The sequence below is a fragment of the Doryrhamphus excisus genome, linkage group LG3 (assembly GCF_037039965.1).
Source record: "Doryrhamphus excisus strain RoL-2023G ecotype Guam linkage group LG3, RoL_Dexc_Guam_v1.1, whole genome shotgun sequence".
In the NCBI taxonomy this organism is placed as follows: Eukaryota; Metazoa; Chordata; class Actinopteri; order Syngnathiformes; family Syngnathidae; genus Doryrhamphus; species Doryrhamphus excisus.
In genome coordinates this window covers 8,111,149-8,124,564 of record NC_136359.1, presented here as the reverse complement: position 1 = coordinate 8,124,564, position 13,416 = coordinate 8,111,149, and the positions used below count along the sequence as shown (strand labels likewise).

Sequence of the window (13,416 nt, the reverse complement as noted above, 5' to 3'; positions counted from 1 at the left end):
TACATTTTTTACATTGCATTCCAGTGAGGCAAAACACTCCATACATGGACTGGCGTGGGTTGGGGTAGGTTCCAGCTCACCTGCACTCAGAGAATGGATGGATGGTCTTGGTTCAAGCTGCATTAAAAAGAATCTGTTGTTGTTGTCATTTTATAATGTGCTGTGCAACAAAAATGAATAAACTCCTCCATAGTAGAAAATCAACCAAGGATAGTAACCCTAATAAATTAAAAGCAAAACATGCACAGGGTTGATGCTTTTGCTTGCTGAACTGCTGTTTTGTGAATTAATACTGACGTCTTTTTACATATTTTACATATTTTTGCATATTATAGAGTCATATTTTTGAGTAATGAGTGCTATTATTGTATGTAATAACTAATGAGCGTCTTGATTCTCCACATTGCCATTGCATAATAGAGCGACTTTAGGTACTTTCGGTGAGCTACTTGGGTTTTACTTTTATGACTGGCTACATTTAATTGTACTTTGTAAAGCATTAACCCGGTGTGCTGATTATGCTATTTTGTGGTAATTTGCCATTAAAAGACACATGATGTCTAAAATGAGCTGCTATAAAAGCACTAAGAGAGTATTATTTGGAGAATCATTTTTGGTCACCTGCTCAAAATCAGCTCCTCTCTTAGGTGATGCAGTGCAGCTCTACAGCACTTATTACAACACAAATTACAACCACAACAATAAACATGCTTCTGAATAAATGAAGTGCCAGAAAGTGAGCACTATGGCTTTTAATTATTTTACATTTATTACTTTTCTTAAATAAAGCTCTTGCATTAGAGATGGTGAGATGGTGTGCTTTTAATGTATATCCAAGAAATGACAATTTGAGCAATTTGACATTTGAATTCATTTGTAACGCTTTTCATAGCGTCCGTCCACTCCATCTTCAGGCTAATGGTTGATGTTCAGCTGATACCTTTGCCAGGGGTGCTGCTACAAATTCTACAAATGTCCCCATAGCTTGTCGTGTGTATGATTGACCAAGACGGTGTAGTGGTGTAAGTTGAATATGTGTATGTATGTGTATATATATATATATATATATATATATATATATATATATATATATATATATATATATATACGTATATATATATATATATATATATATATATATATATATATAAGGGTGCATCAAATTTGAATGGGAAATTTTAAATTCATAATATCAATTTGGCTGACATTCCATTTTTTTCTAATGAACATAAAAATGTCTTTTATAGATAGATAGATAGATAGATAGACTCCCTTTATTGTCATTGCACAAAAACACAGTAGTGAAATTGCCAACGAAATGTCTTTTGCAAGTTTTGAGGAAATCATTTCCAGGACCTGGAAATGTTGAGTACAATGAACTTCTATACAGCATCATTTTCTATAGGGTTATAAAAGGGGGTCCAGACCAAAGACCAAGCTGCGACTGCTAGTCTGAAAGGAACTAGTTGTTGAGGGCAGCATCTTCAGAGAGCTGGTGGCTTGTGCTGCATAAATGGACGTGAAGTGTATATCAAATTATGTAGGACTACAGTACTACTCTCAATAAATATGAGGCATCAGTAATACTGTCTACTCTATATTACTGTTGTTGATGTTATGCTTGCTCAGCCATTAGCTAACTGTCATTAGCAAACTGTAGGTAGCTAAAGTTAGCTACAGTAGAGGCAATGAGCACTAAATACCTATAAATATGACTACAAATCATTCAAATTACAAAGACAAAGCCACAAATTTGCTAGTAATATGTAATAGGAGTATAAATACCAACAAAAACAGAAAGATCACCATAGAGTTCTTGAGCTGCAGTCTTTGCTAACCTCAAATCTCCATGGCGACCGAACTGTTCACCACTTTATTCCACAAAAACAGATGTATGGTGGCCCCCCAAAATAATCATGTGTGTATATATATATATGTGTGTGTATATATATATACTATATATATATATATGTATGTATGTATGTATGTATGTATGTGTGTGTGTATATATATATATATGTGTGTATATATATAAGGATTCCCGTTATCTGTGGATGGTTTTGAATAGCGTCACGACTGAGGCGGTCATCCAGCTCTCTGATTGGCTGAGAGCCGTCATCCGGGTACTGCGATACAACTGGCTCATTAGCTGAAGGTACCAATATGGCGGAGGTAAGAGGGAAAACAGGAGAGAAGCATTCGATCTCAAATCGATATTTTTACAATTTGCCGTCGTATTTTCTCACTTTTATGCTATCGATTGGGTAGATTGTGTATTTTTCCTACTATATAGCGCGACTAGTCGTAAAATAGGTTATTTTTTTTAATCACATATATGCCCGAATGTGTAGAGTGATCCTTCACTACAAGGCCGCTACGCCTTCGCTCTCAGCTGCTTCGGCGTAGAGGCGGTTTAAATTGATACGTAAATTCAACATTAGCTTTGCTGGTTAAAATAATATAATACGCGTTTGGGATTAAGAAAAAAAGACTAATCGAGTTTGTATTTCGCCTCCGGGTTGTTGTACGGCTAACTAAAACTGCATCCAATATTATACCGCGCAAACGAAATGTGCATGTTTACAGGAATCGATGTTTAAGGTTGCCACTCAGATGTTAGCTTTCGGGCTAGCTAGCTTTCACTCTTGCTGGAGGCGGATTTTCCTTTTTTCTGCAAATGACACTTTGTATTCAGGAAACGTTTATCTTGCACACGTCCATTGACTTGTTGTACATCTTGACATGATGCTCCGGAATATACCGTTAGTATGAGACGTTAGCGCGGTTCCTGTTGAATTAGCCGCCTACTGTAGTTCAGGTAACGGTAAATGCTGCCTTCCTGCTCATCACAAGCCACACTTGTTGGATAACTTACTGTTTCCCACTGCTTCACTCTATAAATACTGTATTATTCTTATTACGTACCAACTTCACTTCGGACGTGTAATTTGTGGTGTTCTTTTCTTTCAGGCTTCCCTTGGGAGTTCAAGTCCAGGTAAGAAAAGGGTATTTTACTTCAAAATTCAAACATTGGTGTTGTGCTTCGTTCGTTTGTAATGTACTGTTAAGAACTTATAATTTACATTGTCATGTACTGTACATTTTGCAGCAATTCAAGTTGTCACAGATTAAATTTTTGTTGTTGTTGTTTCCTTAGTTGGCTCTTTATCTTCAGAAGATCATGACTTTGACCCAACTGCGGAAATGCTAGTCCATGAGTACGATGACGAGAGGACTCTGGAGGAGGAAGAGTCTCTTGAAGGAGGGGGGAATTTTAACTCTGAGATTGCAGATCTGGAGAAGGTACATTTATTATTAACTCTTTTGGGGGGAAGGATGCCCCCCAAGGATGTGTTGGAAGCCACAGTCATTTTTGTATTTTTTTGTATTTTGCATTTTTGTACACGGCTAGTCATAGTGCATCTGTCCAAAAAGTTGGGAGTGATAAGAGGAGCCAGTTGCGGTGCAGTTAGGTTATATAGTGTGACTTCTGCAAACATTTGTTTCAGATATTGACTGTCAACTGTGTAGATTGTATCATATTGTATTTATAAGCGCTTTCATTTGGAATAAAAAAAATTGATGATAAAATACAGTTAGGTGCATAAGTATTTGAACAGTGGTAGTATTGCGGGTTTTTATGATGAACAGTGAAGATTTATTTATTGAATTTTCATCACAAATGTGACATGTGACATCCGGCTCCTGCCAAACACACTTAACCGTGTCTGTAGCTAAAATTCTCCAGCACTTCAGTTATTCTTTCTAAAACATTACACTCCATCTTTACATATTGGCTGCAATTAGAGAAGAAAAGACAAAACTATTTTGAGACACCCAGAAAAGTGATTCGAAGTGCAGACTTGGAATGTATAAAATGTTTTTCATGCAGAGTATGTCAATTTCAAAGGGGTTTGGACAATTTGAGTGCAAATACAACCAAAGACAATATAACAAACTCTGTCATTGCCTACATGCTTCTGGATCTAACTGTATGTGCTATTCTGGGGGGAATGTGTATCTCCACTTTTTCCTCCTCGTTTTTCCCACTTGAACAATTATACAATTATTTTAAATGAAAAGTCAACATTTGCTACTTTTCATTTGGCAGGGAATACATTTTAATGTATATGTCAAGAAATCTGAAATCTGTTCACGTGCTGACTGTTTTTCCCTCTGTTCTCACTAGGAGGGTAATATGCCTTTGGAGGAGTTGTTGGCAATTTACCGCTATGAGGCGTCAGCTGGGTCCAGTATAGACAGTTCCTCTGGAGACCTCACGGATGAGCTGCCTGACATGACTTTGGACAAGGTGAATGTCATGCCCCCCCCCCCCCCCCCAGATGTTGGCTCTTTCTGAGAAAAAGCAGCCCTTTCTTGTAAAATTGTTTAGTCACTTTGTCGCATTTGTTCCTAGGAGGAAATTGCTAAAGACTTGTTGTCTGGCGATTACGAAGAGGAGACACAGTCTTCAGCTGATGATCTCACCCCTTCCGTCACCTCCCACGAAACCACCGATTTCTTCCCAAGGACACTTCGATGTAAGTGACCCACTTTTAAAATAGAATACAAACCACAAATAAAAAAATGTGTGGAGGAATATTGAAAATCATTGAGTCAAATCACAAGTAAAAATCATTGTTGTTGTCCAGCGAGAATCATCTATAAAATGTTTGAATTCAATTTACAGTTTTACCTCGATCCATTGCGCTTCGAACATCGCTCCCTCACTCTGTCACGTTTTTTCAAAAAGTAATTGATAAATGATTGCTGTGTCGTGGTTGACTGCGGTCTATTATTAGTCCAAAAATTGCATATTTAAGAAAATGTTGCATATTTTTGGTCTAAATTGAGCATTTTCAAGCATAAAAATGTTGTAGGTATACAGTTCAAGGCAATACAAGATTCTCCAATGACCACTAGGTGTCACTGGTAACACGCAATAGAGTTGATGCCAACGACAGGCTATTATTATTTTAAAATTACTTATTTCACTAAAGGCAGTATAATAAGTCATCTTAATAACATGGGTTACTATTGTACCCATACTCCAGCTAAAACTCGACTCTGCACCCCAGACAAAACTTCCTGTCTGGAAGACATTTATTGAAACACACATGAGTCTTAAATGGCTTATTTCTTTTTGTACTATATTGGGAAAATATGAGTGTAAAAGTGACTATAGGTGTGTATATATCATCTGTAGTGGCTTTTCAATGACATTGAAACACAATCTGATGTTTCATTCAAACTCAGTTTCCCATACTCACTCTTTTGTGGTGCCACAGATTCGGTGCAACTTTTTTCACCCCCTCCATTCACCCTTGCTCACAGGCACATCTTAATTTGCACTGTATGTTTTATGTTGTTGCTGCTTCTTAACACACCTCTTACGTGGAGAACAAACACGTCTATTGCTGCATGAACAGAAACTGGAAGTGAATAACTTCAATTTCTGCTTTTAAAGTTTACATTTTTGTGTCATAGCCAATTATGCAAATTAGATGATTATGTCATCTAGTGCTTTTGTTTTAAGGCTTATCAACAGAACATGAAGTTACTGATTTACAGACGTTAGCTTTGGATGCGCGTGTGGGCAGCGTGTAACAAACAGGCAATTTAGAAAATAACAAACATTGATGTTTCCTGGACTGCATGTTAGTGTGTGCTGATTTTAAGGATAATGTACACATCCTTATACATCGGACATCCACATGTGTTTGTGGTGGGCAGCCACAAATGAATGTATGGGAAACATTGCTGTATGACTTCAACAATGTCCATATTATATTACTAGCCTTGCCAGAGTACACCTCTCAGGTTGAACCTTCTCTCAGGTATATCCTTTTCCTCTCTTAGCCAATGCAATATCTGATGGGGATAAAGATTCAGAGTGTGATGATGATGGCCCGAGTTCAGAAGACTCCAGAAAGGTACATAACAGTTTCGAACACACCAAGATGATGGACTTCTAGTAGCTACTTTGGCATATGTGCATTATCTCTCTCTGTGTTGATTTGGTATTGCAGGAAATAATGGTGGGAGCAGAGTACCAAGCAGAGGTTCCTTCCACCGTCTGCCACTACACAGAAGGAGAGAAAGGTGACCATTCTTTCTTGTTTCTAACAATGCGGAGATTTACTGTCATTGTTGACTAATCTCCCTGTTGTTTAACTTGCAGTGTATGAAGATGAAGACGAGTTAATGTGGACTCCAGGTGCCTTGCCAGAGAGCAAAGTCAGGATGTTTCTGACTGACGTGCTGTCACGGACGACGGGTGAAAAGACGGGATGTGACAAACTGGGCATGCATGTTCGAGACAATGAGCAGGTGTTTTTTTATATATCTATATTTTATTCCATTCACTCTTCCTTCATATCTTTATGATGTCGTTCTCACAAGGGGTGCCAAATTTCAGCAGAAAAATAAAAATGGAATTAATGGGAAACAGTGGCCATTGATTTGCTACACAGTAAAAGCACTTTTATCTTAAATGTTACCTTTGTCTCATGTTTGTGTGCTTTTTCTATTAAAATGTCAAATTTTCTTCAACTTGACCGCTTTTATTCTTCTCACACAGGCTTTGTGTGAACTTGTCAAGTGCAACTACAACACCCATGAGGCACTTGAGCAATACTGTAGCCACCTAAAGTCCTCGAAAGGTAAGCAAAGTCAATGGCTGCCTAGAATTGAGATCTTTATTCTCAGGCATGATTTTAAACACACCATGTTCAGGTCCTTTTTGTTTGAAATAAAAAATCATTTGTTTAGTGTAGTAATAACACATCCTATTGATAGTCTTGGTCAGCATTTTCGTCATGTCACCATGCTGATTTTCTGCTGTGGTTTTATCACAGAAAAATCACCCCCATGGTCTGAAGAGGAGTGCAAGAACTTTGAACATGCGCTGCAGATGTATGACAAGAACTTTCACCTCATACAGAAACACAAAGTGAGTTGTGATGCCACAGCAAAGATACTCATGTATGGCTTATGGTTCTCACATCCTTTTTAAAAAAATGTTTTCATTGTCATTCTTTCCACATCAGGTCACAACGCGGACAGTAGCAGAATGTGTGGAGTTTTACTACATGTGGAAAAAGTCGGAGCGTTTTGACTTCTTTGTGCAGCAGAATCGATTCGGGAAGAAAAAGTACAGCAGCTATCCTGGTGTAACGTAAGTGGACAGATTGGCAACGGGTTCTGGTGCAACCCAAATGGGAACGACACTCCAGATAAATGAAATGCAACATGTTTTGTCTCCAGAGACCTGATGGACAGGCTTGTGGACGAAGCGGAGGGTCTGGTCGTGGACAGCTCGTCCTCCGTGTGCTCAGGAGGCGGCGGAGGAGGGAGGCTGGAAGCAACCACAGAACAGCAGCTCAGCCTGCTCAACTCCATCACTGCCAGCGACCTCACAGGTGAACTTTATCCTCGGAATTATACTGTCATTTTAAAACACATTTTAGGTGTGGGAACTAGCATGTACATTTTTTTAAAGCTTTTTTTCTTTCTGAAATGACAAATTTCAGGCGAAGTTTGTATTCCAAATATAACATGATGCTAAACCCCCCCCAAAGCAAAGCATGAATTTGATACTAATGGACTTTTTTGCAGCTTTGTCATTAGAACTTCTTATCTTTACCAAATATCAATGTGGCCCTTCCATTTTTCACGTTGTGGCCCTTGGCTGGTGTCCTCAGTATTGGCCACGCCTGTCTCAAACACTTGCCGCCATCATTCAGGATAAAGTTTGTGTCGTCTCAGCAGTCGTATGGAAGGCCAGGAGGTGGGTGATCAACAGTAGAGGTTGCTGTCAGCTGCAACCATGCCAAAACTCGACTGTCGTCCTCTCTCTCTTGCACATACACACGCAGTCAGGACTGACATGATGTCATGGTTTCAGAGTGTTGAAAATCATAAAAGTCAAGCCGCAACCCCAATACGAGTTAACACAGCTTTGTTTTTCCAGCGCTGAGCAACAGCGTAGCCACAGTGTGCAGCCCAGCAGAGGTCCTGGACTCGTACAGCTTTCCCCCCCTGGAGTCTCTCCACCGCGCCTCCCTCAACCACGACGAGCCACTCGGCTTCCCCTCCAATGGCGCAGACCCCGACTGCCTCAACATGCTGGACGCCGGCTTCTACCACTCGGACCTGGGTCAGCTGGGCAGCGTGTGTGTCAACAAGGACTGCGAGCGTCCCTCCAAGAGACTCAAGATGGCGCTGCCGGACTCCTTTATCAGCGACGTTTCTGTGGGCAACCTCGGCGTGGACTTTGAAGCCCGCCGGACAACGCCGCACCACCACCGGATAACCGGTGCCAAAGTGGCTGTGTCGGTCACAGACTTCGGGAGCTTGGCGGCAGCGGCCAGCGGAGAGCCTAACGGCTTTTTGGGGGCACATTCACGCCACCACACGCAGCACACTGCAGCACTTCAGTCAGAGTGATCCTCATCCTCAGCCCCCCCCCCTTTTTTTTTGCTTGTACATAGACTGACCTCACATTATATATACTGTATATATATATATATATATATATATATATAAATGTACATAAGATACTTTTGTTTTCATTTTTTGTGTAATATGACATCAGTGATGTCTCATATAGAACTAAAAATCTTGATTTCTCTCAAGAGTTTATAACAGCCATTTTATTGACGTGTTTGTGGTGGTGGTGGTGGTAACGTCCATGTACAGTTACGTAGGGGGAGGCCTGCAGATGTGTTATCTTCCTACTTTCCCCCTTCTTATCCTGCCATCCTTCTCAGCTGCCAAAATCATGCTCGCTCTTGGTGCTCGTCGCTCTTATTTCACGTGGTACTCGTTTGGTTTGATTCACAAGTGTTTTTGTTTACAGGTACTTGGCAGTCGAGCTGTTATGTTAGATGATTTTATGTTTTTTTTACTCCCAACATAAACAACTACAGTTCATGTTTTTAAAAAAATCAGTTTTTATTTTGTCAATATTACTGTAATTTTGGTTTATAAACAATTTTTTTCTTAAACTTTCAACCTATAGCCCATTTATGACTATTTTCAGTGAGGAAAAGGGAGCGCTTTCTTTGGCTGGAGCCAATCACAAACTATAAGAAAACTTGTGATGAGCTTGGTTCAAAGGCTAACATCACACAGCAATTTAACACCTAAAAGGTAGCTCGGAAATATATTTTCCAAACTGTTTTAATGGTGTATGGCAGGGGTCGGGAACCTTTTTGGCGAAGAGAGCCATGAAGGCCAGATATTTTAAAATGTGTATCTGTGAGAGCCATATACATTTTTTTAAACATTGAATGCAATAAAATGTGTGCATTTTTATGTAAGATCAACAGTTTTAGATAATGGGCTCTAATTACGTAGACCAGGCACACTACCCCACGCCAATGGGGTGTGGCCAGCACACTTTTGTGAGCAGCGCAGTGTCTAATAATAAATCAAATACTTGTTGCCATTAATACAACTTCTGCTGCTGCATAGTTTTGCACCGTACTCCGTAGATGTATTTCATTCTTTTGGCCATCTTCGTCAGAAGGCTTGGTTCTGCAGCTTTAGCTGTTAGACTGAAGGAGGAAAGTTTACATTTACATGTTTTTTTGACATCTCAATGACCGAGGTAGACTACAGCATTACCCAGTAATAATCAAGTTTTGGTGTTTGACCTGGAAAATATCATCAGGAAAGCTAGATATGGTTGGCCGTATTGCAGCAGAATATAGATGGACAAATTAAAATGCATAAGAAAGTTGTTGATTTTTAATATTATTTTTAACAGTCATTTCTGTGATGGTTTACTTTAAAATGTTAGCAAAAATAAATTTTTATTGTGGTAAGAAATGCTTGAGAGCCAGATACAGTCATCAAAAGAGCACTACCTGGCTCCCGAGCCATAGGTTCCCTACCTCTGGTGTATGGTGTATTTCTTCCCAGCAAAGCACTTCTTTGGCCAAGGGTTCTTTTTGTGCTACCTTTTTAGTGTTAAGTACGGTGCGATGATTTTAGCGTTCTTTCTAAATAGACACCCTGAGTCAGACTGGTGGGTTGAGGTTTATAGCTCAATTTCAAAAAGCTCCCTGGTCCTCACAGATTGGTGTGTGTCACAATATGCCGTTTTATGATGTGGACATGTGAGGCTAATACTTGTACAAATCTGTTTTTCATCTCCAAGTGTTAACTCTGGAAATTATGGTATGTTTTCACCCCAAAATATATGCTAGTGTTATTTTGTAAGCATGGCCAAAATGTCATAAATATTAAGTTTGGAGACATCAACATTGAATTGTAATTTGCATCGTTCCAACTTTTTCCAGTTTTTAACCAATTGGACTTTGACTCATGTTGCAAATGGAGTTGTTACCGCCCCCCCCCCCCCCCCCCCAATAACTCAGACCAGTATTGTTTATGAGACACCGACACAAGTGGGCGTCGGGAGAAAGGTGATTGTACACAGTGTTTACGTCATGTTATCTATGCATTGTTGCTGTGAACGGTTGTTTTTCAGGGCTCCGTGTGGTGTTTGCAGTGTCCTCATGTAACAAGAACACGTGACATCTTTCTTGTAAATAATCATTTAGCAACTTAGCCTTTATGCGGAAAAAAGTCTATGACCTGACCTCTTATGTTCATACAAAAGCTTATTTCCTTCCAATGACCATATGTTGTAGATATGTACAGGAATTTTGAGGTTTACTTTTGTTTGTATCTTTGAAATGTGCATGCTGGTCACGTCCCCCAAAATGATAAATGATTATTCGTGTTGTTTTAGCCTTTAAAAGTGGCAATGTTAAAAAAGCAGAACTATTCTACATGTCTATATATGTCTCGATGGTAAAGGGATGGCTGCTGCTCTTGGCGGTTCAAGTTTTTTGTTTGTTGACAAAAAAAAACCCATCATGCAGTAGGTCCTCCGAGCCGAGCTCTTAGTAGCTATAGCGGTGCATTGCTATTTATTATTTCACCTGTGGTTTGTACAGAACACTTGTAAGAATGTAAAGGCCATTATTATTAAGTTGTAGATTGAAGTAGCATTATGCTCACCACCCTGTGAACTCTGGCAAAAATGTGAGATTTTATTGATATGTGCGAATGTGCGTGTGTGTATGACTGAGCAGTAAGCAAAGTTTGTGTTTTTTCTGTCATTTGAGGTTTAAAAAAGATTTTAAAAGGTTATAGCAGATGTGGTTTTGGATAAGACGTTTCTATGAGAAATACATAAAACACCTTTGTGAATAAAAACCTACATAAATGTATATGGAGAATTGTAGACAATCAAAGGCATCACTAAGAAATGTTAAAGGAAAGGAAGTTATCTATTGTTTATAAGAATTGTACAGACATTGACATTTGCTTTTGCCCTCTGTTTGTTAAAACATTATTTTTTATGTTCTGTTCTACTTTAATACCTTGTGTACAGATCCAGAAATAAACGCTCTGGAAAAACAATTGTTTTTAGTGTTTGGGTTTTGATGATGGTTTCAAATTAGCCAACTTGTGTTTAAAAGAATTAGGGCTAGGGTTCCAGTTTGTTGAAAAAAAATAGGGTTATGTTTTCCAGTTAGGCCAGGATGTTCATGTTTACAGCCCTAACAAGTGATTTAGTTTTGCTCAGAGGATGGTGAGAGTCCTAAGCCAGAATGACGTATACATACTAAATACACATACATACAGTACATACAGTTGTGCTCAGAAGTATTCATACCACGATCATTTTTGGGGTATTTCCTATATATTTCTTTCTAGATTCCATTTATTCTACAACAAATTACATAAAGTTACAACAGGTTTTAACAATCACAGTATAAATATTTGAGACGAGTGTCTTTCTTATTTCTGCTTTATTTCACAAATTTGCAAAACATCTCATGTTCAAAAGTATTCATACTAAGGATCGACCGATAGATCGGCAGGTGTTGTGCCGAGTTTTGCATGCCTGCACGCTCAGTTAAAACCGAAAATATGTGACGCAGCGGTGTTTTTTCGCCACAGGACTTCACGATAATGAAGATATTATACTTTGTGTCTCCTTTATCATTTACTATGAGACATCTCAAGTACACAGTATATGAAAGCTTGGATTTATTGGCTTGGTATTTGTTAGGTATGTCAAGCATTTGACGCATGCGTATCCAGGAATACGGTGAGTGGAGCGGGTTAGACATTTACAATGTAATTGTAGCGCTTTGTAACACATTTCTTCCGCCATTTAGGTATTTCTGCATAACTGACAAATATGAAATATGGAAGTATTTACCTATTCATTTTGTGGCCAGGGGCTGACGTAATTTCTATGAGGCATGAAGCAACAGTCGATCTCACCCGTTTGACATACTTTGGACTGTAAAATGAAAAATAAAAGTGTTGAACTTGGGAGCTCCACTCATTCATTCATTATGTGGCAACACAATGGTTATTTGGTGAATTTTAAATTCCCCATCAACAAATATGGGTGCATGTGTGGCAGTGGAAGAATACTGGCTTACACCAGAGATTTGAGGACCAGACAACGCCACCCTGGGAATTTCACCCAGAGAGTCAGTTTCTTTTTCTATTCCCTCTTAAAGCATACACAGGTTCATTATACTCATGAGGCTGGAGACATGGTTCACATTATAAAAAAAATTAATTGATTTTATTGACAAGTTTTAATATCTTTTTAAAATACCACACACAAGAAGGGGAAGCGGGAAACCTAATCAGGTGCTGAGGCTTACCAGGTGGACAATGGGCTAGTGAAGAGGGGATCCAAAAAGCACCCAGTCACACGTGACACACACACACAGGGTGGTGCAAAGAAAACCAAATCCCGGAGGAGCACCGCGCACAGAAAGAGGGGATACCGCCACCCAGACCACCAGCACCACCACCGATCCTCAGCAACTGAAAAGGGAATAAAACAATTAGTGGGGTCAAAAACCAAATAATAAAGCAATTAAACAACAACAAAATTATACTAACTAAATTGAAAGTTGAGCCAATAAACACAAATTAAACAAGCAAAACATATGATAAACAAAAGAAGGAACAACTCAAGGAAAACCCACCCAATTCCCAAAATCAAATAAGGCAACTAGGCCAGAAAATATAACCAAGTCAAAATAATCCTAAAACAAAAAGGTAAATTTATAGAAATAATCTAAACAAAAGCGAAAGGAAAACCTATGCAATTGTAACTGAACAAAAAGGGATCTACAACCCCACCACTAAAACACACATAATAGAAGCGAAACTCTAAAATAATAATAAGAACTGCACCTAGCGTCTGCCTGTCAGGAGAGGCCGAGCGGCCTGGCAAGTCGGTCACAGTCCAGCCCGCAGCGGATCACAGCAGGCAGAACAGTCCAGAGCGCAGACAGAGGCTAACAGCGCTAAGCTCCCAGCTAGGTGAAGCCACAAGACCGAGCAGTAGCGGAACAGGCCAGT

At 39.3% G+C, this 13,416-nt stretch overlaps 1 protein-coding gene across 3 annotated transcripts; it reads left to right on the top strand.

Moving 5' to 3' along the window:
- The first annotated feature begins 2,057 nt into the window (after positions 1–2,057).
- mier3b (mesoderm induction early response 1, family member 3 b) lies at positions 2,058–11,439 on the top strand. Of its 3 annotated transcripts, none has more exons than XM_058071471.2 (13): positions 2,058–2,172; positions 2,971–2,995; positions 3,158–3,303; positions 4,190–4,312; positions 4,418–4,541; positions 5,860–5,933; positions 6,030–6,102; positions 6,182–6,330; positions 6,581–6,662; positions 6,858–6,952; positions 7,050–7,177; positions 7,267–7,421; positions 7,973–11,439. In XM_058071471.2, exons 1-13 carry the CDS (start codon positions 2,164–2,166, stop codon positions 8,446–8,448), a joined length of 1,659 nt encoding a protein of 552 aa, XP_057927454.2. In that variant the 5' UTR covers positions 2,058–2,163; the 3' UTR covers positions 8,449–11,439. The 3 variants fall into 3 exon arrangements, with proteins under 3 accessions (XP_057927454.2, XP_078645713.1, XP_078645714.1); XM_078789587.1 differs by lacking the exon at positions 2,058–2,172 and adding an exon at positions 2,677–2,818; XM_078789588.1 differs by lacking the exon at positions 2,058–2,172 and adding an exon at positions 2,744–2,762.
- Positions 11,440–13,416: the final 1,977 nt, after the last annotated feature.

Excerpts from the sequence above, each read along its gene's own strand:
- mier3b (XM_058071471.2), top strand. Across the intron at positions 2,996-3,157 it reads CCTTGGGAGTTCAAGTCCAG|TTGGCTCTTTATCTTCAGAA; the intron begins GTAAGAAAAGGG and ends TTGTTTCCTTAG. Across the intron at positions 6,953-7,049 it reads ACCTCATACAGAAACACAAA|GTCACAACGCGGACAGTAGC; the intron begins GTGAGTTGTGAT and ends TTTCCACATCAG.